This window comes from Lycium barbarum, chromosome 1, assembly GCF_019175385.1.
Source record: "Lycium barbarum isolate Lr01 chromosome 1, ASM1917538v2, whole genome shotgun sequence".
NCBI lineage: Eukaryota > Viridiplantae > Streptophyta > Magnoliopsida > Solanales > Solanaceae > Lycium > Lycium barbarum.
In genome coordinates, this window is record NC_083337.1 from 102,424,154 (window position 1) to 102,450,454 (window position 26,301).

General features: G+C 36.0%; 2 protein-coding genes and 1 pseudogene across 3 annotated transcripts; 2 read left to right on the top strand and 1 right to left on the bottom strand.

The window, feature by feature from the left end:
* Nucleotides 1–909: 909 nt before the first annotated feature.
* LOC132613121 (subtilisin-like protease SBT5.4) lies at nt 910–7,149 on the top strand. Its single transcript, XM_060327174.1, has 7 exons — nt 910–1,152; nt 2,137–2,358; nt 2,946–3,040; nt 3,524–3,769; nt 4,938–5,052; nt 5,316–5,529; nt 6,337–7,149. Exons 1-7 carry the CDS (start codon nt 910–912, stop codon nt 6,564–6,566), a joined length of 1,365 nt encoding a protein of 454 aa, XP_060183157.1. The 3' UTR covers nt 6,567–7,149.
* Nucleotides 7,150–8,025: 876 nt separating this feature from the next.
* On the bottom strand, nt 8,026–22,382 carry LOC132636672 (DNA-directed RNA polymerases II and V subunit 8A-like). Of its 2 annotated transcripts, none has more exons than XM_060353644.1 (5): nt 22,234–22,382; nt 15,125–15,207; nt 13,902–14,060; nt 9,163–9,256; nt 8,026–8,426 (listed from the first exon to the last, which is right to left on the bottom strand). In XM_060353644.1, the coding sequence occupies exons 2-5, from the start codon at nt 15,195–15,197 to the stop codon at nt 8,315–8,317; spliced, it is 438 nt and encodes a 145-aa protein (XP_060209627.1). In that variant the 5' UTR covers nt 15,198–15,207; nt 22,234–22,382; the 3' UTR covers nt 8,026–8,314. The 2 variants fall into 2 exon arrangements, with proteins under 2 accessions (XP_060209627.1, XP_060209633.1); XM_060353650.1 differs by lacking the exon at nt 22,234–22,382 and adding an exon at nt 22,052–22,115.
* Nucleotides 22,383–23,330: 948 nt separating this feature from the next.
* On the top strand, nt 23,331–25,580 carry LOC132643262 (DNA-directed RNA polymerases II, IV and V subunit 6A-like; annotated as a pseudogene).
* The last annotated feature ends 721 nt before the right edge of the window (nt 25,581–26,301 follow it).

Consider the following 26,301-nt stretch of genomic DNA (forward strand, 5'->3'; position numbering starts at 1 on the left):
TGTTTTTTTAATAAATGAACAACACGATACCATCTCAGTATATTTATACACCATGTTGGTATCTATTTTGGGGGCATTTCGGGTAAATATTTTCAGGGGCATGAAAGTAATAGAGGTATGAGCGGGTAATTATTTTATTTTCATGGGGCAGCGACGTTCTTTCCCCTTAATTATGTTTGATTCGTTTGATTCAATAGGTCGATGAAAAGTAATAGAGTTCAATTGTTGGTTCAAGTCAACAAATGAATAATAATCCAACCTGTTTTTGAATAAGTTGGACGGATTACGAAAAAAAGTGGATTGATTTTGCCATCTCTGAACTAAAATTGAAATAATAAACTATTACTGTAAATATACAATTAATGTAGGATAATTTATATCCTAGTATGATTCTGGACCTATACATTTCCACATTCATAATTCAAAGGTGAATGATGATGGTGATCGTTTTCTAATAATCACCCTCTCTGTCTCAATTTATGTGGTACAGTTTGAATTTCGAGAGTCAAACAAGAAAATCTTTGATTGTAATTTATTAGTATGACCTTTAATTATTGTGACTTATAGTACAAATTATGTAGTTTATAAATAAATTTTTTTCAAAAAACTTAAAAATTGTCTGTCCGCATTCACGGTAAAAAAAAAAGTTTGACTCTCGAAATCCAAACCATATCACATAAATTAGGACGGAGGGAGTAATAATTAGTTGAAAAGATTTTAATTCGTGATTTAATAATTGTAGGAAACTTATAGGAGCAAAGTATTTCCACAAGGGATATGATGATTTGTGGGGGAATAATAATACAAGTATTCACAACTCTCCCCGAGATTATGAAGGGCATGGAACACACACACTGTCAACCGCCGCTGGTAACTTTGTTCCCAACGCAAGTGTAATAGGTGTCTACAATGGAACTGCAAAAGGTGGTGCACCTAAAGCTAGAGTTGCTGCAAAAGGTGGTGCACCTAAAGCTAGAGTTGTGGGGGAATAATAATACAAGTATTCACAACTCTCCCCGAGATTATGAAGGGCATGGAACACACACACTGTCAACCGCCGCTGGTAACTTTGTTCCCAACGCAAGTGTAATAGGTGTCTACAATGGAACTGCAAAAGGTGGTGCACCTAAAGCTAGAGTTACTGCTTATAAGGTACTATTACATTGGAGAATTTTAATTTTCAAAAGTTAAAAACCATTAGAACAAATATGAACATAAAGATTTAATTTACAAACACTAAAAACGTGAAGACTTTATGTTTTAACATACATAAGCATGTAACATGTTTTACTTTTCAAGTTGCTATTCCTACTTTTTTGGCACAGTTACTTATAAGTAATTATTTTTTAGGTGCTATAATATGAAAAATTTATTGTCAAGTGTGTAAAATTTAAGCTCGTGAAAATAAGGATTTACTTATATAGACGATTAACAGTTTAAGAATTTTACACTGTTGTGTAGTTTAACCTGTTGAAACAGGTAACCCTGCCTTATTTTCCAAAATTACTAATATCACTTTTAAGGATAATTACATGTAGTCATCTTTTAAGTGGGGTATGGGGAGAGTAGGATGTACGCAAATCTTACCTCTCCCTTTATGGGATTTGTGTTGCTATGACCGCAGTATAAAATGTCGAATTATTTTATTCCATGTACGTTTGATTGATTTTTTGTTTGTACCGATATAAATTATTTCGGAACTACTTATATCACAATCGTGATATTCTTTTTATACCACAATATGTGGGATAACAATTCGGGGGTAACTAATCCCGAGAGACACAACAAAATGATTAAGATGCCCTTCTCCAGAGAAATTCTCCTAAAGTCCTTTAACAAAGCTAAGGTTAAAATTCAAGTAAAGCTTATACAAGTTTATCTAGTAAAGTCAAACAGTTGTTTATATTATACCCCGTACGTATATCTCATTCTTAAGTCAAAGGAGTTGAACATCCACTAATAAATAATCTTATCATTATTTGATCCCCATATAATAATTCCAGATGATAATTCTAGAAAAGTTTGTTCAAATACCAAACGATGCCTCAATTTATGTCATTTTATTGCATTTAAAAGCTTAAACGATTAGTAGAAGATAAACATACATACTTTGATTTTTCTTTGAATACAAGCTAGGTATGTTGGCCAGCAAAACAAGGAGGAGGATGTTTTGACGCTGATATTCTTAAAGCATTCGATCACGCCATAGACGACGGCGTTGACGTGATCTCCGCCTCTGTAGGCGGAAAACCACGTCCATATTTCAAGGACGCGGCGGCAATTGGGGCATTTCATGCCATGAAAGAAGGCATTGTAGTGGTGACTTCTGCTGGAAACTCAGGACCTAATCTTGCAACTGTTAGTAATGTTAGCACCTTGGATGATAACCGTGGCAGCAAGTACTATTGATCGTGAATTCGAATCCAATGTCAAACTTCAAAATGGACTTACAATCGAGGTTCAAAATTTTACCAAAATTTCTTATGTTTCGCAATATGTAAAGTATTATATCTTGTAGTATTTAATTGATTGGCCCTCTTTCAACTTGAAAATTTGCATGCAGTTGGTTGATCTGGCTTAAGAATTGACCAATTTGAAGTAGTGTGAAGTGTCGAAGCTTAGTTTGGGAAGTAGAAAAGATGCGATAACTTTCTCTGTTTCATCTTATATGGCAGTCTTACATTTTTGTCTTACATTTTTTTGATAGGTTCCAAAATAGAATAAGACTTTTTTAAATTTAAAAACATTTAACTATACATTATTATTTTTACCATTATTGACATGCTTTTCTATCTTTTATAAATATTATCACATGTTTAAAACAACAAATTTCAAAAATAACTTATATAATGTGCGAGCAGTCGTAACATTTTTTAAGCTTTATGTCTTATCATATAAAATGAAGAGGATGACATATCAATAATTTTTTCCTCTTCATCAAGTAGGGAACGAGCATTTCTTATCCATTACCAGAGGAAAAATTGTATCCACTTATTAGTGCGGAGCAAGCTAAAGCTGCAAATGCAACGGTTGAAGATGCGTAAGATTTATTGTTTTACTTCTAATGCTATTTTATATGATGTTTTTCTTTTTAATATGTTTCAAAAAGAATAATACTTTTTTATTTTTAAAATTTTCATTTTACTCTTAGTTATATGACATAGCAATAGAAATGTCATGACATCAACACTAAGTAAGGATACCTTGTATGTGTCAAAAGTATTTCTTTCTTAAATTCTTTATATGTGCCAAAAGTATTTATTTCTTAAATTCTTATATTCAGGCCAACACAGTCATAGAAAATGAAACCGACTTATCCGGTTTAGCTTCCTTCTGAATCACTTTCCCCAGTTTTCAAAAAGGCAGCCCAGTACACAAAGCATTTCGTATTAGCAACTCCAAGAATGTGATGTAGACAGTCTACTCTAATACAAGCATTAGTGATTGCTTTCACAACTTGAACCCGTGACCTAAAAACAACTTTTCGGAGTTCTCATTGTAATATATATATTTGTGTATGCAGTAAGCTTTGTAAGCAAGCAACACTGGATGGTACTAAGGTGAAAGGGAAGATATTGGTTTGTTTAAGGGGGGGTAACACTAGAGTAGACGAAGGGCAACAAGCTGTTTTGGCAGGTGCTGTTGGAATGATACTTTGCAATGACCAAATGAGTGGCAATGACATCATCGCTGACGTTCATCTCCTCCCAGTTTCCCACGTCTCTTACAACGACGGTCTTGCCATTTTCAACTACATCAAGTCTACCAAGTAAGAACAAATTTATGTCACTTCTTGAGCTTAAGTTTTATATGCTGTGTAAAAGTTATTTATATAATCAGGTTATTTATAAGATAATTATTGATAAATCTTATGAGATTGTTAGTTAATACGTCCTTTGTCCTTTTCATGTAATGTACTTTGACTGGACATGATGTTTAAAAAACTTGGAAAGACTTTTGAAATTTACGGTTTAAAACAAGTCATGGATAATTGTGTTTTGTAAATCATCTTATTAATGCTAAAATGAGAAATTTATAATTAAATTATTTCTAAATATAGAAAAGTACCATTCCATTTTTAATTAACTAAAAAAGATTGAAAGTGCATCATATAAATTGGGACAGAAGGAGTAAAATGGTAAATCTGGGAACCAATATGCTATAACTTGTTAAACTTCTCTGATAAGTGCAAATGAATCTTTACATTTTCGATTATCATATACCTTGAATTCTTATTCCTTTCATAAATGGATTTAAATTATATAGGTGCACTTATAGTATAAATATTTCTTACGCTGTTAGTGTAGTTTAACTCGTGATAGCAAATTAGTAACTATATTTATCAAGTTATCAATTAATGTTTATAATATAAAAAAAATTGTAATTATTTTAGTGTTTAAGCTCTATGAATTGGCAGTGTAAACATTTATACACAATCACATCAAATATAAGATAATTATAGGTAAATCTCAATCATTTGCATTAACCTGATTAAATCGCGACTTACCTATTATAACAGGTTAAGTTGTATTAATAGTATAAGAAAATTTACATTGTCAATATATATAATTTAAATCCTTAGTTAATAAGTGTATATGTTATAAAATAATAAAGCAAGGAAGAAGAATATTTTAGAGAAAGAGGCAAGAGAGAAGGATTCTTTTACTTCTCTTGAAGGATGAATTTACAATGAATGGGAACCCCTATATTCATAAAGGAAAACTAATTTGATCCTAGAGTCACTAACCCTAATTTTCTCATAAAAATAGACTTCCACAATAAGAAAAAATAATTATACAGTATAAATATTATTGACACCGTTTGTATACAAAATTAAAGCTCTTTGCATATAAGTGATCAGATTGCTCATAGACGAGTTCAATAACTACTTTATGGTAGCCAATGAAACTAATATAGTTCTACTTTGTCTTAACTAGCAATCCAATGGGTTCGATTACTGCACCAAAAGCAACATTAGGTATCAAACCTGCTCCAACTATGGCTGCTTTTTCATCTAGAGGTCCTAATTTGATCACACCTGCAATTCACAAGGTTTGTAATAAATAAGGAATTATATGCTAGTTAATTGCTTATGGAATTATATGCGAGTTAATTGCTTATTACGTTGTTGTTTTTGTACTTATAGCCCGTTTGGCCAAGATTTTAGAGGCCAAAAATGTTTTGTTCCAACACTAATTATTACGTCAAAAGTGCTTTTTAAATTAATTAGTTAAGCTGATTTTAGAAGCTTAACCAAACAGATTATTAATTAAAATTAAGAATTAATTCTGCAATTTCTGTTGTTGTATATATAGCCTGATATCACTGCACCTGGAGTGAATATTATAGCTGCCTATACAGAAGGAAATAGCCCCTCAAACGAAGTATTTGATAATCGTCGAACAGCTTTCAATGTAATGTCTGGAACATCCATGTCTTGTCCTCATGTTTCTGGGGTTGTTGGACTTCTCAAAGCTATACATCCAGACTGGAGTCCTGCTGCCATTCGATCTGCCCTCATGTCTACTGGTAAGGATTTAACTTATATATACTGAGTGATCGTTTGATATATCATATTTATTTTATTATCTTTTCGTAAAATAATGCAATGTTTAGGTAGTCGCATTGACCAACGTTGTATCTGCTTAGCGATATTCACATTATGTTATACATTTGGATAGAATATGAGATAAGGATACGCGTATTAGCTCTACAGTATAAACAATTTAGAGACAAATGCATTTTAAAGTAAGTAATTTACGTATAAGAATCTCTTCATTATATTAATTACTAACAGTCCCTTCGTTATTAATTAATGTACGCACAATTCATGCATTATATTTTCCACATAAATAATATTTGAACTTAACTACCTTGGCAGTGTAATAACTAAAAAGCATTTTACGTTATTGGTGTATTTTAACACGTATAAATCTACCTGTCATATTTGTCGAGTTACTAGTCCCGCTTATATATTGTGGGCAACGGGCAACTATGCAGTTATCTTTAGGTTACCTAAAAGGGTAACAAATAATGTCATATCGGCAGTGATATAAGTTAACTTTTTAAAATAGTTTAACTTTCATACACTAATAGTGTAAAAAATATTTGCTAGTAAAGATAACTACTCAAAATAAGTGGTATTAATTAACTAAAATAATAAGGCAGAAACTGACTACTGTACGACTTATCAATAGCATAACAAATCTTTGCGCTATCTATTATATAGGTAAAATCCTTTTTGAAAATCTGATTTTTATCTAGTGTTACAAATGTATCTAATTGTTTTATCTGTTTTTTTTTTTTTTTTTTTTTTTGCCTTCCTTTTTTTTCCAGCAAATCCAATAGATAATACAGGAAAACCATTGCTTGATGCCACCAAGGAAGCTGCAACACCATTTGCATCTGGAAGTGGACATATTAGACCAAATCTTGCTGCAGATCCTGGACTAATATATGACTTAGGAGTAAATGATTATTTGAACTTTTTATGTGCATCTGGCTATGATAGTCAAGTCATTCACACATTCAACAAGGCCCCTTATATATGTCCAACACATAAGTAATTCAAGTCTTTTAGACTTGAATTATCCTTCTATAACAGTTCCAGCTCTTTCCGGCGACTTAACCTTGGCTCGTATGCTAACAAATGTCGGTTCACCGGGTACTTACACCGCTCGTGTTGGTCAGCCTCCGGGAATTTCAGTAGTTGTGGAACCAAATGTGTTGATATTCAAGAACCAAGGTCAGGCAGAGACGTTTAGTTTGCATATTAAAGCTGTGAATACTACTTATTTTGCTGGGGTGGATCAACGCAAATATGGGGAGCTGGTATGGTCAGATGGTACTCATACTGTGAGAAGTCCAATTACTGTGGAAATTGCACATTGAAATTATACATCATGCTTTGATTATAGCTTAGCTAAGCAACAACAAGCTTTTTGTACTAGAACGATTTCATAGTTGATTAGTCTTTTTGTGAAAAAGTGTATGGTGAATGAACGTCACCCTCTCACTTAGGTAGGTCTCTGAATCAAAAAATACAGAAGAAAAAATTAGGTCTATTAGATACAACTTGAAGATTCCATATTCGAAGACTGCCAGGTAATTCAACCCCACCATCTATGCTTTGGGGGTTATAGTAGGTTGCTTAGACAAAAGTGCACACAAGTTGATACCTCGTCCTTAGTTGGGCAGGTGAGGGTTCTTTGTATTATGCACTACAAACGTAGTAGAAAATAACACCAAGTATCCTCTGGTAGCACCTCTAAAAACATATCCAATTTTTAAAATTGTTTGAAGTTTAGTCAATTTTGACAAACTTCAAACTTACCCTACTATTCTTGTTACTGCTTCGCTGTTGTTTTCTTTTTCAGAGCTTTGGCTCGAAAGTTGGCCACTGTGAAATCTTAACTTCGCACCTGAGTCTAAAGTTTGAAAAGACAAACTTCACATGCAGACCTGACTTCTGAAGTTAGACTTTGGCAGAACCGAACTTCAAACCCTCAAAAAAACTAAAATTAGAAACTTCAGAATCAGAATTACAACTTCAGACCCGCATATGTTTGAAGTTGATTTTAAGGCGGTTAAACTTTAAAAGCCTTATAAATTCCCGCCATTCTTTAACCAAGGGCCTAAAAGCAGCTATTTGTGCAATTCAGCTACAAATGTATGCAATGTTTTGTACTTGCAATCAATCCACTAACAACTTACGCTCTAACCTATTTTTTCTTCTTTTCTTTTTTTGGCAACACCTTGAAACATACATTATTACACTTTGAAGTAAAGTAGGTGTATAATTTTACTCATGAAGAAAATTAGCTATTACAAGTCTTATGATTGAAAACACGAGAGGATTTTATGTATTCAACCTCCTAGTGCACACGGTGAAGTACAATGCGGGATACAGGTTAAGAACCACGGGGTTCTTGTGTATGTAACCTTACATCTAATGCATGTAGGTGTCCAAATATAATATGCAAACAGGAAGATGTTCAACTACACAAGCCTCGGAACAATAACAGCTAATTCATGAACCGCAACTATATTACCAGTTGATAAGAGCTATTTTTTTCATCACAAAATATTAGTGGTAGGAAAACATCTTTTGGTGCTACCAGCAATAAAGATCATAACTGCACACTAGGTTTCTACACCCCAACATATATAGAACTCTTGTTCGGTGGTCTTCGTTATTATTTTCAGTTACATTCTTTTGTATCCTTGAAACTGAGCCCAACACGTGATTTATCACGTTAGCTCAAAAATACTGACGCCTTTGAAGTTAAAATTGGGATATTATCAATTCTTGACATCAAACCTTCCTTATGAGAATGAAAAGCTTCTGATCAAGCTCAAATTTAGCTGCAATGGATGGATCTCCTCTCAGCTGCATCAGAAGTCCTCCAAATGAAACAAAAATGTCTCTGAACACCAATAACCAGAAATCCATTGTTATATTATTAAAGTTTGTGATTGCTAATCGGAAACCAATAAATCAAGTAATCCCAAAAAAAAAGATCATAGACAACTCTCAAACAATATAATTAAAACTGAAAGAGAATATACATTAAGCAAAAAGGGCAAAACTTCGATCCTAAAAAAAACAGAGAAAACCAAGTACTGGAAAGTACATTTATATTCCACAATTAAATGCAATAGAAAGAACTATCCCTCCGTTTCAATTTGTTTGTCCAGTTTTAACTTAGCACGGAGTTTAAGAAAATAAAGTAGATTTTTGAATCTTGTGGTCTTAAATTAAAGATATGTAAAATGTACCAAAATGTCCTTTAATCTTGTGGTTTTAAACATGCCATGTGGAAAGTTGGAATCAAAGAATTGCAAAAAATGGAAAGAGTCATTCTTTTTTAAACGGACTAAAAAGGAAAGTAAGACAAACAAATTAAAACACAGGGAGTACTAGAAAACAAGTCACAAAAATCAAATGGATATGGCATGCATTCAGAATCCAATCTTAGCATATGGGAGACCTAAGAAGTCAATCTAAGCCAATTCAATATCAAACTCTGAAGCACGAAGAATAGCAGATATTGCTAAGGTGGGACCGACTGACAATATTGCACCAATGATAAGACAAGAACAGGTCAGAAATAAAAATTCATGTTCATGGAATTGAATATGAGATAAGTTATCAAAACATACGCTTTAACGTGCTTCCCTACACCTTCCTCTGAGATCCGATATAGCTTCCCATGCATGACATATTCGAACTTGTCAGCAAGCGATTTCTTGTTACCCCGCCATCCGGTTGCAATACCATTAAGTACCATCAAGATTTCTAAGAGTTTGACCACCACATATAGAACAAGAATCAGCAGTCAAACAAAAAAGAAACAAGGAAAACGAAGATAAAGAAGGAAGTTCGTACAAGTGTTTGCTCAGTTGTGATACGCATTATCTTTAAGCATTAATGTTTTATCAAATAGAAGAATTAAGTATCTTCTCAAGCTTGCCGACATCATTTTTAGTATGAGAAAGTTAAGTATTTCAGTTATCTTGTTTGCATGGGTTGTGCTGTTGGGGGCATGGGAGGATATTTGGCATATTAAAGACTTTCGATGAAAAGTAGTTTCTTGAAAACATACTTTAGAGAAACAAGTACGCCTCAATCCCAAGCAAATTGCGCTCAACTATATGAATTCCCATGAGACGACTCATTCTACTGACTTAAAGATCTCCAACCAAACTACAAAAACTACTAGCAAACATGAATGATAAACCTTAACCCCAACTGGTTGCTATAGCCTATATGGATCTTTTACTTCTATTATATTCTTTTTTCTTGAATGATAAACCATTTCACCTTGGTAACTGTTTTAAGTAAACCAGGTGTATATTTCAAACGCTGAAGGAAATTAACAGTTAAAAGTCTATATAATGAAAACACAAGCCGATTTTATGCATTCAACCTCCTCCTGATGCATCCAGTGAAGGAAATTATGGGCTACAGATTGAAAAAGATAAGGGGTTCTTATGCATTTATTCCTACTTCTAGTGCATGTAGGTATCTAAATATAAAATGCAAATAGGAATATGTGCAAATACACAAGTCTTGAAAAATAACAGCTAATTCAAGGACGGCAACTTCATCACCAGTTGATATGAGTTCTAAGTTTTATCACAAACTACTACTAGTAGGAAAACATTTTATCTAATGTTATCGGATATAAAGATAATAATTTCAAACAAAAACAGACTATTGTTCCTAGGTCTCTGTTGTTATCTCAATGTGACGTGCGTGTGGATATTTTGTGTGGATCTTTCAAAAAATACCTTAGCCACAAGAAATAAGCATGTACTGGATGCTTGCTTATACACCCGCATCAAATACATACCTGTAGTCAAGTCCAGAAAAATATATAGCAACCAAAGATAAAATCACCTAAATCGACAATAGATCCTTTTGGAAACTGCGTGTTGTTGAAACACCAACTTACAAATTCTTTACCATTTGTGGAATTCAAAGAATAGTGGAGAAAGTATTACAGCGACCAAGAGAAAAGGCATTGAAAGAAAGCTCCACAGCAATTTGAAGATGAGGAAACATACCAAAGCAAACTTAAAGATAATAAATACCACACTTTACAACATAAAAAACATCAAAAACAACATTTATGACAAAGGAGACTTGAATGATCTTGAATGAGATCATAGTAGCCTTAAGTCTTCAAAAAATATTTATATATTACGAGTTTAGAAATTTCAAACGACCAGAAGCTATGGAGTTTCCCCGATTTGTTTTGGGTAATAGTTTCAAAACTGAAGACTTCAAACCCTACTATTTACTAGTTTGATTCAACAACCCATAAATTCAGTTTAAGGAAATCTATAAGCAAACACCAATTGAGAGATGTCAAAGATAATTCTGTTAGGTTACTACATTTATTTAGGTTCCCCAGTTAACTGGACTTGACAAAAAGTGAGATCACATATTACCTTTAAGAAAACAATCAAGCAAAAATCTTGTGAACCAAAAACATTTAAAGCTGCTACCCCAAAACCAATATTCATAAAAAAAATTGAAAATATAAAAAAGAGCACCAAGCTCTTTGGGAAGAATTTGCCTCCATGGTTAAGGATGTCAAAATATGGCCAGAAGTTTAGTTCTCATAACCATGCGGCTGGCCTTAATGTTCTTGCAGCTTCAAGAATTGCTTCATAGAAAAAAAACAGAAACCTTATAAAAGGAGACTGAATCACTCTAGCAGGCACTGTAAATCTGAGAGCGACATTTGTCATGATGTGTCATAAAACTCATAACAAGCCAGTTCCTATGCTGTGTTAACTTAGGGTTTTCATGTACTAGAGAGAGTGGGATAGCAAGAGGACGGGTTGGAGTTCGGCAGCGAGTGGGGAAGACGAGAAATTCAGCGGTAGGAAGTACTCAGATCTGTAAGGATATTTTGAAAATGTGTGTATGTGTAGATGTTTTCGGTCTCTCCAAAATGTAAGATCCAGAAACTGAAAGCAGAACTACATAAACTTTGTTTCCTCTGTTTTAAATAAAGACCGAGCCGAATTAACATTTCCAGTTCATTCTACTTGATTTTTGGCATATTCACCAATTGTGTTTTCCAAGCTAGAATCATACCAACCCAGTTAAGCTAACTTTAGGGGAGAAATGTTGAGAGAAAACATACTTCAAATAAATCCCAACGTCAATCTTTTTACCGAAAAGGGCCAAAATTACCCCTGAACTTTGAAAAATAGTTCATTCATACCCTTCGTTATACTTTAGGGTCAATTATATCCTTACAGTTATACTATGGGGTCAATTATACCCTTATGTCTAACTGCTGTCACGTGGCATCATCTCAGCCCTTTAAAATTATTTTACCCTCAAATAATTTTTTACCTACTAAAATAACTCAAAACGACCTGAAATTTTTTTTTCAGCAAAAATAATACGGATAATATTTTGAGAAAAAAATATAAAAATAATTCCGTATTATTTTTGCTGAAAAAAAAATCGGGTCGTTTTGAGTTATTTTAGTGGGTAAAATAATTTTGAAGGATTGAGATGATGCCACGTGACAGCAGTTAGACATAAGGGTATAATTGACCCCATAGTATAACTGTAAGGGTATAATTGGCCCTAAAGTATAACGAAGGGTATGGATGAACTATTTTTCAAAGTTCAGGAGTAATTTTGACCCTTTTCCGATCTTTTTATCACTGTTTATAAAAAATTAACATAATGACCAGACAAACAGAAAAAAGCACAAGGTCAAAGGTCATCTTACATATGAGGAATGCAAAGCAAATTTTCTTTAACTAGATGCTCAGAATTTAACTCATTGTATCATCTAATATCTATCATTGACCTATATATGACAGAAATTCTTGCTTTCTTCGCATTTTTTTTGTTAATCCTCGAGAGCCAATGGAGCACATCTAGGAACTCGGTGGATAATGGGCATGCTCCTCTATTCTTCTCCACTTAATACCAAGCTTTTGTCTTTATAAAAGAAAATACCAAGCTTTTATCTATAGGGTTCGAGCCCGTATCATGCGCCTAACTCGCACATCATGCACTACACTCTTACCGCTAGACCAAGGTCCTGGGGCATATGTCGTTTCATCACATTCTTAACTCTATTTTTGCTCCTATTACTTGATTTTCCTTCTCTTTCTTTCTCAAATGCAAAGGAAATCCTAAGATAGTTCAAGGACCAAGATATCATTTCACTATCCTCCAAATAGCACAATAGATGGATCCTTCTGCGCTAATTGGTGATTTAATCTGATACACAGTGTTTTGGAAGGCGGGCGGCGACAAAAGGCGACAAGGACCTGCCTCGCCTTTTTGAGAGGCGAGGCGCACGCCTTTTTGAAGTGATGGGCCAATTAATACCAAAAAATTAAAATATTTAATTGCACATATAAATAATCAAAATCTCAATAGCAATAACATATTAGCAAATATTTCAATTCAAACATTAAAAGTAGATAGTAGATACTAAAAGTCTAGAACTTTAATCACTCAATAATTCATAAGACAAGCAATACTAAAAGTCTATTCTAATTCTTCTTCGACATTTTCCAATTCGAGAAAGAGATAAGCATCGTAAAACCCTAACTCTGCGTTTTATGTTTTAATTCAGCCTCTTTTCTTTTTTGTTAAAAAAGGCGACGCCTTTCTCGCCTCATCACCTCTTCTCGCATTTTTGGTAACTGCTAGCCTCTCCAGTTTCAATTAAAAAAAGATCTGATACATGCCAATACCAAATGATTATACCCTTCACGGGCAGATACAATTTGTTTGTCCTGCCCATTATTTTAGAATGCAAATGAATAGCCATCACAAGGAATCACACTTCTGAGGAACAAAAATGTGTCGATGACACGTCAATACAGACACCACAAAAAAGTTAATATTCGCTAGTTTCTAGTTTTAGGTAACAGTTTAGCTATGTAATGGATGAGATTTCAAAAACAATTCCAGATAGACAAAGTCACAGAACCAAAATATTTTCGTAAAGGGGCTCACTTGTTCAAGATGTATATATTTCTTTTCTCTTGAAAACAAAAGCAGTACATTCTAAATGCCTGTATATAGCAAGTTAGTTTTTTAATGAAAATACATATATTTTCACATCATCAAAAGGCACTTGATGTTTCTTGCTTTGATGAATGTGATTCACATGGTAAGTCAAACACCCTCAAATTTGACTGGATTACATTGTTTTCAGCTTTCTTTTCTGAATCTTTCTGATGCATTTAGACTAGTAAGACCTACTCGGTAGCAAAATACCAGAGACTTAAGTAGCTTTGCTTACCATCTTTATAATTCTTTATACAAATCACAAAATTAAAATTATATCAGACAGGCTAACACTTGAAAATCTCCAAGGTTAGACATAAACCACTGCAGCACATTACCTGAATGAAATAACCAGTATCTGGTGTCCCATCTAAGTTCAATGTAGATGCTAAAACCATCATAAATTTCTCTTTCACGCGCATAGGATATATTTCAGTGTTTATATCCAGAAGCATGTACATATCAAACTGCTCACTCCGTGCTTCAATGCGATTAACTACAAAATGCATATATCTGATCACATTATTTTCAATCAAAAAAAGTGTTGCTGCAGTTTGATAATAATTGGACAATAATAAGCAATACATAGTCCATCGTATGCCACAAATCATGGTTTTGTCAAGAAAACTACACGAACTATATATTTTTTAAAGATGATGTTGTTTGCCCAGAACAAAAATAAGAATAAAAAAGAAAAAGAGTACGTAGTCCAGCAAATATGAATAGTTTAAGAAATCGATTTTACAGATGCACAAAACTTTATCACAATTCATCTGGAGTATTCCAGTCAACTACATGAATATTACCCTTTTCTTTTCTTATCAACATGTCACCACCTTTTTTTTAAAAGCGTAGTGTCCGGGCCAGCTTGTGCGTACCTCGACAAATTCCACGGGATACCTGCTACCTCCCACCAGCAACAGGTGCCAGGTAATTCTGTCCACCAAGGCTAAGACAAATGGTAAGAAGTCGCCTAATGTTTTTTGTCTCAACTGGGATTTGAACTTGAGATCTCATAGTCCTCCTCCTACTTCATTGATCACTAGGCCACACCCTTTAGTGCCAAAAGGTCACCATTTTTTTCTTAACCTTTTATTTCTCCTAATTGGATTAATCCATGAGGAGAATGTAATCCTAGGTCTACTGTGAAGTGTGAACAAACAATTTAGTTAATCTCCTTCAACTTATCATTCAATTGGTGTACCACGACAATCTTGTCACTTCCCCTTGAAATAAAATTGCATCGATAGAAAGCATCTCGATGATTAAAATGAATGTTACGGATGAATCATTGATATCTACAGATTGTGTGTTGCCTCATGGTCCAAAATTTATTCAATTTATCCTGCCATGTGACCAGGAGGTCACGAGTTCGAGCCCTGGAAACAACTTCTTGCAAAAATGTAGGGTAAGGCTGCGTACAATGGACCTTTGTGGTCCAGCCCTTCCCCGGACCCCGCGCATAGCGGGAGCTTAGTGCACCGGGCTGCTCCTTTTTTTAACTGATTACAGAGCATGAATTAAATTAATTACATAGGGGAAGAATGATAATTGGCATACCTCGATCAAATTTTTTCCCATCAGGATCTTTCTGAGTGACTGTAAATATATCTTCAAAAAGAGTTTCAACCATCTTGAAGAACCTGCAAAAGTTACAACCATAAGTAGTGGCGGCAAATGGGCGGGTTGGGTTGGTTTGGGCAGGTTGAAAACGGGTTGAACAAAAATGGATTGGGTTGCAAGTTGCAACCCGCCCATTTTAATACAGGTAAAAAGGGGTTCGGTAAAAACTGGGTCTGACCCATTTTTCATGTATCTTCATTTTTCAAAATCTGGAAAAAAACTTCCACAGGATGACACGATGCATAAAACTGCAATTTTACTATTAACTCCTTAGCTAGAATGTGATGCAGAAGGGATTTACACCTACAAGTTTATCTTTTTTAGCATTGATTCACCCAACTGACAATCCATTAGTAAATAAATGACTCTATGCACTCTAAACTAGGACCAAACTAATGAGTATAAACTTTCTTGTTCATAATATCTGAGACAAATATATCATGATACTCTCATATTTGTTATACATGACTTTAGCAGGTTGATATTTTTATCAGCAACTTAGGAACATCCAGATTCCAAAATTCCAAAATAAGTACTAATAACACAAGGGAAATGAATTCCAGAATAGTACTAATAATGTAAGTACTAATTTTACAGTAGATTTGCAAGAAATGTTCCATATTAGTGTTTGTCTGCATTACGTCCGAAACACCAACTATAAATCACCAAGAGAGCATATTTTGTTTTCCAAAAAAGAAAAATCCTAATTACAAGAGTGAAGTATCTTTGTTCTGCCTAAAGAAAGTGATCCAACATATCTAAAACCAAAGGTAAAGAAACTCATAACAAGTCATTTTCTTAGAAAAATCCATCAATAGCCTTGTGCTACAATTCAGTTTCTCACTTTGTAACTGCAGTGTGTTCTACATTCCATTAATAATAACTGGTAACATGGATAAACACCCCAGAACAAGTCATTGTAAGTTGTACTTTGGGCTGGAAAAATGGTTAAAAATAACAAGTAACCATCCAATCCGACCCATTAGACATGAGTTGGACAACTGACCTTTTTTAAAAATGGATCAAATATGAATAGTATCCATATTATCCACTAAACAATGGATATCCGCTAAATGTCTGCTTGTTATTTTTTTCAAGAGTTCTTTCTTTCTGGGAGACTAATTAGGCGCTTGGCCATGAAAACCAAATATTTATCACTTTATTTGAATTTTGAAGTTGGAGCTGAAGCTGGAGATGTGTATAGTTATAGTTTTTGCAAAGAATATTGGTTGTTTGAATGTACTAGAAGTGAAAAAACCAAAACCAGGTTTTTAGGTGAAGTTGTACTTGAAATTTTCATGGCCAAACGTTGATTTCCAAATAAAGTGAAAGTTTTCTGGCAAAAAGTGAAAAATTCTCATGGCCAAAACGGACCCTAAGCTTATGTTCTCACCTGACTATTCATAAAAGCATGGATAATATGGATATCCATATTATCCGTCCGTTAACCCATTTTTTTTATCCGTGTTAAATATGGACTGGTCAAATATTTATCCGTTTTTTGTTTAACCAGTTTTCGACCCATCCATATCCGATCCGACCAGCCCATTTGCTGTTCCTAGTTGAAATTAATTTTCTTCAAATATAACAGCATCAACAAAAAGTGCAGCACCAACAAGATCATATAGGCTACCATTATTTGTTGCCTAAAATCAAGAATGTATTCTTATAAAGGGCATTTATGAACAACCCACTTACTACAAGTACTTAGCATACAATCAGGGGCGGATCTACAGCCCATTGAGGGTGTTCACCCAAACACCCTCGGCAAAAAATTACACGGTATATGTAAGGTATATTTTATATGTTTTATGTATATATAGAGATTTTGAACAGCCTGAATGTTGGGTCCATCCCCTTATTTTGAGGAAGAAAACACCTCTCTTATTTTAGGGAAGAAAACACTTCCCTTGTTTTGAGGAAGAAAACATCTTCCTTGTCTTTGGAAAATTGTCAAGTGCTTGCTTGAGTCACTAATGACATCAATAGGTTCATCTCATACCTATAAATAGGGAAGCTTTCTCATTTGCTAGACACACCAAAAATTGAAGAAGACAACACATCCCAAAGAGAGAAAAATCTAAGAGAAATACTCTTAGTGAAAGGCCTAAGTAAGAGAAGGTCTTTGAGAGAATTTTTAGAAAACTTTCTTGAATGTAATTGGGATTGGGGTTGTGAGGTTGAGTGTTGTAAACACTTGTAATATTTCTTCTTTAATAAGATCTGCAGCAGCAACGTGGACATAGCTCTCACATTGAGGATGAACCACTATAAATCTGTGTGTGCTATTTATTCTTCGCTTACATCACGGCGTAAGTAGGTTCTGTCTAAGGAGGTTGGTATTTAAGTGGTCCAGCTGTGACCCTCCAATCTTTCCTGGGAACCTTCTTACAAAGGTCGGATTTGGGATTCAAATCCTAACAACTGGTATCAGAGCAACAGGTTGTATTGTGATTTAGAAACGATGGGAGGTGAAGATGGTACGACGCACGGCATCGGTAAATTCGATGGTACAGATTTTGCGTTCTGGAGAATGCAAATTGAAGATTATTTATATGGCAGAAAGCTTCATGAACCTCTGAGTCCGAAACCAGAGGAGATGAAGCAAGCAGATTGGGATCTCCTCTACAGACAAGTTCTGGGAGTCATTCGGCTAACGCTGTCGAAGAACGTTGCTCACAACGTGGCAAAGGAGAAGACCACCGTAGATATGATGAAGGTATTGTTTGATATGTATGAGAAACCTTCGGCAAATAATAAGGTATTTCTCATGAACAAACTATTTCATCTAAAGATGATGGAAAATGCTCATGTTGCTGCACACATAAATGAATTCAATACCATTGTAAATCAATTGTCATCGGTAAAAATTGATTTCGATGATGAAGTACAAGCTCTAAATTTGTTGGCATCCCTACCAAATAGCTGGGAGCCAATGAGAGCAGTGGTTAGTAATTCTGTCGGCAGTGACAAACTAAAGTTCAACGATGTTAGGGATCGTATCCTTGCTGAGGAGTTGCGCAGGACAGATTCTGGAGAGGCATCGACGAGTTCTGCTTTTAATGTTGAAAACAGAAGCAGAAATTGTGACAGAAACTACAACCGAACTAGGGGCAGATCGAAGTCAAGGAATGGCAGGGGTCAATCCAGACCAGGACGAACACTCGAGTGTTGGAACTGTGGAAAACCAGGTCACTTCAAGAAGAACTGCAGGGCGCCAAAGAAGGAGGACAACAAGGGGGCTGGAATCAACGCTGCTACGGAAGACATTGGCGATGCGTTGTTGCTATCGGTTGACAGCCCGATAGACTCTTGGGTGCTTGACTCAGGAGCGTCCTTTCATACCACCCCACATCATGATATAATGACAAACTACGTGGCTGGGAATCTCGGCAAAGTTTATTTAGCCGATGGAGAGCCTCTAGACGTTGTTGGCACGGGAGACATTAATTTGAAGATGTCAAATGGATCCTCGTGGAAGATTACAAAAGTTAGACATGTTCCAAAGCTGATGTGAAACCTGATCTCAGTAGGTCAGCTTGATGATGAGGGATATGATCTCAACTTTGGTAATGGGTCTTGGAAGGTGGCGAAAGGTGCTATGGTAGTTGGCCGAGGAAAGAAGATTGGCACTCTCTACATGACGACTAGCTGTCGTGATACTGTTGCTGTGGTTGACAACACAAAGAAGACGGATTTGTGGCATTGTCGGCTGGGACATATCAGCGAGAAGGGGATGAAGCTGTTGGTGACAAATGCTTTAATTCCGGAGCTAAAGACGGTGGACCTTCATACGTGTGAGAGCTGCATTCTCGGAAAACAAAAGCGAGTAAGCTTCTCAAATGCAGGCAGGGAGTTGAAGGTCGAGAAGCTGGAATTGGTGCACACAGACGTGTGGGGACCTACCACTGTCCCCTCTCTTGGAGGATCACACTACTACGTGACCTTCATTGATGATTCAACCAGGAAGGTGTGAGTTTACTTTATGAAAAATAAATCCGATGTGTTTAGTGTATTCAAAAGATGGAAAGCCATGGTTGAGAATGAAACAAACCTCAAGTTGAAGTGTTTGAGGTCCGGAAACGGCGGAGAATACACTGATGGTGATTTCAAACGGTACTGTGCCGATAATGGGATCAAGATGATGAAGACTATTCCTGGAACGCCGCAACAAAATGGAATAGCCAAAAGAATGAACTGAACGTTGAACGAGCGTGCTCGGAGTATGAGAATACACTTTGGACTGCCCAAGACATTCTAGGCAGATGCAGTCAATACTGCGGCCTTCTTAATTAACCGAGGACCGTCAGTTCCCTTGGATTTCAGAATTCCAGAAGAAGTCTGGAGTGGCAAGAAGGTAAATCTTTCATTTCTGAAAGTGTTCGGCTGCTTATCATATGTTCATAATGATGATACGGTTAGAAGCAAGCTTGATCCAAAATCAAAGAAGTGTTACTTTATTGGTTATGGTGACACCGAGCTTGGTTATCGATTTTGGGATGAACAAAATCGGAAGATCATCCGAAGCAGGAATGTTGTCTTCAACAAAGAGGTATTGTACAAAGACAAGTTGCAAAAAAATTCAGAATGTCAGGACAAGGAATCGGAAATAGTCGATTTGAGGGACTTCCCGACACCTGAGCCGCAACCAGGTACAGCCGAGGCAGAGGAACAAACAATCCGAGAAGGTGCTGATGAAAGTGCCGATTCTGAAACAAATAAGCAGACGCCAATCACAAAACTACATAGATCATCCAGGATCAGGAAGCCGATTCACAGGTACTCTCCATCCCTCAACTACATTTTACTCGCTGATAGAGGGGAGCCGAAATGTTATGAAGAAGCAATGCAAGTCGATGAATCGACCAAGTGGGAGCTGGCAATGAAAGATGAGATGGATTCACTATCGGTAAATCATACATGGGAGTTAGCCGAGTTGCCAAAGGATAAGAGGGCATTGCAAAACAAATGGGTTTATCAGATAAAGGAAGAACCCAATGGAAGCAAGCGTTATAAAGCAAGGCTGGTTGCAAAGGGATTTCAACAGAAAGAAGGCATCAAACTCTCACAAGAAACGTATGTGAGGAAAGTTATCAAAAAGTTCAACATGCATGATGCCAAGCCAGTCAGCACTCCCTTGGCTGGAAACTTTCAGTTGTCAAAGTATCAGTCGTCGACAACTGAGGATGAGAAGAAGCAGATGGACAAGATACCTTATGCATCTGCAATCGGTAGTCTTATGTATGCAATGATATGTACAAGGCCAGACATTGCACATGCAGTGGGAGTTGTCAGCCGATTTATGAGCAATCCGGGAAAGCAACACTGGGAGGCTGTGAAGTGGATATTCAGATATCTGAAAGGCAGCTCGAGTTCAGCTCTATATTTCCGAAAATCAGAAACAGGATTGCAAGGGTATGTTGATGCTGACAACGGTGGTGATGTTCATAGCAGAAAGAGCACATCCGGGTATGTTTACACCTTCGGAGGTACTGCAATCTCTTGGGTTTCCAAGTTGCAAAAGATAGTAGCTCTCTCTAGTTGTGAGGTTGAGTATGTTGCTGTGACGGAGGCCACAAAGGAAATGATGTGGCTACAATCTTTTCTGCGGGAATTGGATCAGGACCACGAGGGAAGTGTGCTATATTGTGATAGCCAAAGTGCCATTCATTTGGCAAAGAACTCGGTCTACCATGCTCGAACGAAGAACATACAACTCCGGTACCATTTCATTAGATCAGCTTTGGAAGATGAAGCGCTAGAGCTTGAGAAGATCGCAGGGAGTCAGAATCTAGAAGACATGCTGACAAAGGCAGTGCTGATAGACAAACTGAAGCTATGCTCAGCTTCAGTTGGCCTGCACGAAGTATGAAACTAGGAAAGAGCTGCTGCATCGATCAAAGTGTGAAGACAAATTAAAAATTAGTCTTCAAGTGGGAGATTTGTTGGGTCCATCCCTTTATTTTGAGGAAGAAAACACCTCCCTTATTTTAGGGAAGAAAACACTTTCCTTATTTTGAGGAAGAAAACATCTTCCTTGTCTTTGGAAAATTGTCAAGTGCTTGCTTAAGTCACTAATGACATCAATAGGTTCATCTCATACCTATAAATAGGGAAACTTTCTCATTTGCTAGACACACCAAAAATTGAAGAAGACAACACATCCCAAAGAGAGAAAAATCTAAGAGAAATACTCTTAGTGAAAGGCCCAAGTAAGAGAAGGTCTTTGAGAGAATTTTTAGAAAAATTTCTTGAATGTAATTGTGATTGGGGTTGTGAGGTTGAGTGTTGTAAACACTTGTAATATTTCTTCTTTAATAAGATCTGCAGCAGCAACGTGGACGTAGCTCTCACATTGAGGGTGAACCACTATAAATCTGTGTGTGCTATTTATTCTTCGCTTATATCACGGCGTAAGTAGGTTCTGTCTAAGGAGGTTGGTATTTAAGTGGTCCAGCTGTGACCCTCCAATCTTTCCTGGGAACCTTCTTACAAAGGTCGGATTTGGAATTCAAATCCTAACAACTGGATTTGGGATTCAAATCCTAACACTGAACACGGTATATGTAAGGTATTTTTATATGTTTTATGTATATATATAGATTTTGAATAGCCTGAACACAAGAGTTGGGGTTGGTTCAGTGGTTTAGGTTGTTCAAAATTCACCTTGAGGTTCCAAGTTCAAGCCTCGGGCACTATAGTTTTATTTTTCGAACCCCCTCAGAGAATATCCTAAATCCGCCACTGCATACAATCATCTATTAGACACAAAACTCTTTATCAATCAAGATTGCAACTTTTACTATATAGATATTACAGAAAAAAGGAACCCAAGTAAAAGAATAAAGTTAAGATGATACTTACAAATTGTTCTATTTTTCTCTTGAGTATTATGTAAAGCAAAAACAAAGAACCAAAGCTGTAATTATTTTTTACACCCCATCACAGTTTTCCCCTCAAATTTGGAATTGGGTTATGGTAGGGTTAAGGCTGTGGGAGAAAAAATAGAAAAAGAAAAAAACAAAGAAAGAGGAGAGGACAGTTACCTGAGGAGAAGATGTGGAAGGCTTGAGCGGGAACTGGAAACGCGACTCTGGAAATTGGGAGTATTGCGTCACAGTTAGAGAGTATTTCTAAGTTACAAGTCTATTCCTATTTTACCTATCTTAAATGTTGCCTAAACCTCAAATTGTTAAAAGTGTCCATTTGAGCATCTAGTTTGTCAATTTTGACCCAACTATCCACTTCTTACCCAATTAATTCTTCAGCCCAAATTGCAATTAACTCTTCAGCCCAAATTGTTATACAAAACATATACATTACATTATTTAGATATTATGTATATAAGAATGTATATGTGATGTATAATAGTGTACAAGGTTGTATATGCAAAGTTACATTTTTGGACCGTTCAACCAACAAATGTATAGGTTTTGTCTATTTAGTGTGTGTGTGTGTCTATATATATATATTGTATACATAAAAATACATATAGTATACATATAAAATACATAATAAGAGTTTATACGTTTTGTATATTTTGGCTAGTGTTTGGCCGACATGCCAAAAATGAAAGACAAAGCCGAAGTATAGGTATAAGTTCGATTTTGAAGGGCAAAAGTTAAAGACTAGTCCATTTGAAGCGCAAACCGTGCAATTTTCTCCTTTGTGGGTTTTTAACACAAATGTTCCTATTTTGGGGTGGTCTTTAATTTTTTACCATCAAATTTGTGGTCTTTAATTTTTTCCCTTCAGCACTTTGGCGCGGCATAAGCTAAATTACAACCGACATAGTTAACGTTTAGTTTCAGCATATGTATCATCATATACACACAAGTTACGTCGGAAAAAGCAAAACTTTCAACACTCAACGTAATCTAAAAAATATTGCACACCTTATGCCACTCAACTGAATTCCTGTAGAACTTTGTGCTGAGCGAGGCAACAGTTAAGTTTCCGGAGATAAAATGTTATAGAACTTATGCCATATTTTACCCATAAATACCGATATTAAAGGGGTTAGATATGGGCTAAGCCAAAAAATTTATCTAATTTAAAAGGGAAAATTAAACTGAGTGTCCATTTAGGCATCTAGTTTGCCAATTTTGTTCCAATTATCCACTTCTTAACCAATTAACCCTTCGGCAATTTAGTTTGCAAGTCGTCACCTTTGTTTTTCACTGTGCTCTTCTCTGCCGTTCTCGCACTCTGTATTTCCTTCTCCTTCAAATCAAAGTGTGTTTCTGTAGAGAGCAATCAGTCTCTATATGATTTCCCATTTTTTAGGGTTAACACTTGATACTACTCAAAAGTAGTTGTTTCATTGTTTCACTTCACAATGAATATTGTTTCTCTGAATTTGGAGGACCCAATTCGGAACGCAATTTCACGAATCTGATTTGCCCCAAACCTTAACAATCTGGAGAGACCTCGTGCTCTCTCTATGAGATCTCTTAGGTGCTAAAAAATGGGATGTATATGATGGTGTATCTATTTGATTCTGCCTAATCCCCATGTTACCTTAGTAGTGACTCTCCTTGTGCTACTGTGAGAATGGAGCAATGGGTTGGTGGTGTGCAAATGGAGATATGGTGGTGTTTGAGAGGAATTTTTGAGCTCCCAAGGGATTGTTTATACAATGTTTATACATTGTTATACAAAACATATACATTATTTAGACATTATGTATAGTGTATAAGAATTTATATGTGATGTATATGTAAAGTTACAAAATAAGGGCAACTTATATAGCTAATTACACAAGTGACAACAATTAGCAAAGAGCTTTGACGCAAGACATAACAATGGCGAACGACGACTATGATGTGGACGGAGGATACGTGGACGAACCATTGGATCCTGAGCCAGATGAAAGAGCAGATACTGAAGAAGATAATGGCAACACTAACCCTCTGTTTGGATGGTTGTTTCCCGTGGTTCATTAATGTACAGTATGGTATGGTACAGTATGGTGTTGTATTGTATTGTATTGTATTAATGAACACAATGTTTGGATAGACTGTATCGTTTGTTGTGGTTTAATAACATTTGTATTATTTGGTTTGACTGTGTGGTACTGTATAATAACTTGTAAGTTTACTAAAATACCCTTAACTCTTAATTAGAAATTAGTTTATATATATTAATAAAACTCAGGTAAAGAATAAAATAGGAACTTTAAAAAATAAGTAAGTAATGAGTAGGAGTGGTGGGTAGTGTGAGGTGGGTGGTTGTGGGATGAGGGTGAGGGTAGTGGCTGGTAGGGTAAGGGTGGGGTTGGGTGGTGGTGGTGTGAAATGGGTGGTGGAGGTGTGGGTGGTGTGAAGTGGGTGGTTGTGGGATGAGGATGGGGTAGTGGGTGGTAGGGTAGGGGTGAGTGGTTATGGGGGTGGGGTTAGGTGGTGGTGAGAGGTAGTGGGTGGTTGTGGGATAAGGGTGGTGGTGAGTGGTAAGGTGGGGTGGATGGTGGATGGTGGAGGGTGGAGCAAGGGTGGGGTGGGGGTGAGTGGTAGTGTGGGGTGGGGTGGGGTGGGGTGGATGGTGGAGGGTGGGGTATAATGGGGAAATGAAATATGTAACCACGGAAAAATCACCAAATTTGTGGTTACAAAAATTGGGACTTTTCATGGTTATGTAACCATGGGATGAACCACGGTTTTACAACACCATACCATATAATTTTAAGAATAATGAAAACAAACATGGTTTCATACAAAACCATACATTAATGAACCACGGGAAACCACCATCTAAACAAGGGGTAAGGACATACCAGACCCCTTGTTAGGTGAAGCTGAGGAAAAAGCAGAGCAAGAGCTTGTGGAACAACCTTGAAGACATCAAATTTTATGACAAAATATGAACGTACAAGAATCCTGGGCACTCGTGCTCTCCAGATGAGCATGAATGCTTTTGTGATAGTTGAGTTGGAGGAGGAAACTGAGCGACTTGAGATTGCAATGAAAGAGCTCTATAGAGGAAGATACCATTCACAATCCGCCGTTACTTTGCTGATGGAAGTTATGAAGATTGGGGAGTTCATGAATTGATTGTTGAGGATTCATGGAAGAGACAAGCCGGAGGAACTTGATGGCTGAAGTGTGCCTCCTTTTCTTGCAGGCTTATGAGGAATGTTATTTGTTGTTTCTCGATGTCATGCTCTGCTGAATTATTGCTAACTTAATATTAACCAATGTTATGAATGTATTTTGGAAAAATCAAGTGTTCATTCATACAGGCTCTTTTATAGTGCAAGTTCTAATCGGTATTATTTGTTTAAGTGTCAACTACTTGATGGAGCTTAAGGCTCTGAACTTGTCATGCTTGCTGAGTTTTTGTATGTGATGGGGATAATTACCAGGAAAACTGGAGTATATTCTCAAGACTTTTTAAGGAGAAAGTGGCTTGCTCATTTTGCACAAAAAAAACACTTATATATAGTTATACAATATCTGTACATTGTAATTTGAGTTTGTTTCGTGTGTTTATACATGATTATACAAAGCATATACATTATATATACAAAGTATATGTGTTGTTTATATATAGCTATATAGAACAAATACATTATCTATACGCCGATGATACACTGGGCTATATCCGCTGCAAACTAGATGCATGAGTCGTATATACATTATCTATACACTGACAGTGAGCTACATCGGCTATTTCCCCAATTAAAAAAGGGAAAAATACATACTATCAACAAAAATCAAATAATTATTCTTGCCTATGCATTTACTTTTCTGTCCTTCAAATTAATTACTCTTGCCTACCAACAACAAGAACAGCAATAACATATCTAATATAATTTCACATGGTGGGGTCAGAGGAGGTGTGGTGTATGTAGACCTTACCCCTACCATATGGGGTAGAAAGGCTATTTTCGATAGACTCTCGGCTAAAAAAAGCATTTTCGAGAAAGTGATTTGACAAATGTAAAAGTAACAACTATGGTGAAAATACTGCAAAAAGAAGGCTAAAGTGGTTAAAACACCCCCCAAATTGGCGCGGATTATTACTTTTGTCCCCAAACTATGCCTAGTACTAAAAGTACTCCTGCGCTTAGATAAGTGATTTAAACGCCCCTGAGCTCATGGGTTGTGATAATGTGT

Bases quoted from the DNA above. Each gene is read 5' to 3' on its own strand.
- LOC132613121 (XM_060327174.1), top strand. From the start codon at position 910: ATGGAACTGCAAAAGGTGGTGCACCTAAAGCTAGAGTTGCTGCAAAAG. The intron at 1,153-2,136 runs GTACTATTACAT...AATACAAGCTAG, and splicing joins CTAGAGTTACTGCTTATAAG to GTATGTTGGCCAGCAAAACA. The intron at 5,530-6,336 runs GTAAGGATTTAA...TTTTTTTTCCAG, and splicing joins ATCTGCCCTCATGTCTACTG to CAAATCCAATAGATAATACA.
- LOC132636672 (XM_060353644.1), bottom strand. From the start codon at position 15,197: ATGGTTGAAACTCTTTTTGAAGATATATTTACAGTCACTCAGAAAGAT. The intron at 14,061-15,124 runs GTATGCCAATTA...TGCATTTTGTAG, and splicing joins TGGGAAAAAATTTGATCGAG to TTAATCGCATTGAAGCACGG. The intron at 8,427-9,162 runs GTATGTTTTGAT...ATTGGTGTTCAG, and splicing joins GTAGGGAAGCACGTTAAAGC to AGACATTTTTGTTTCATTTG.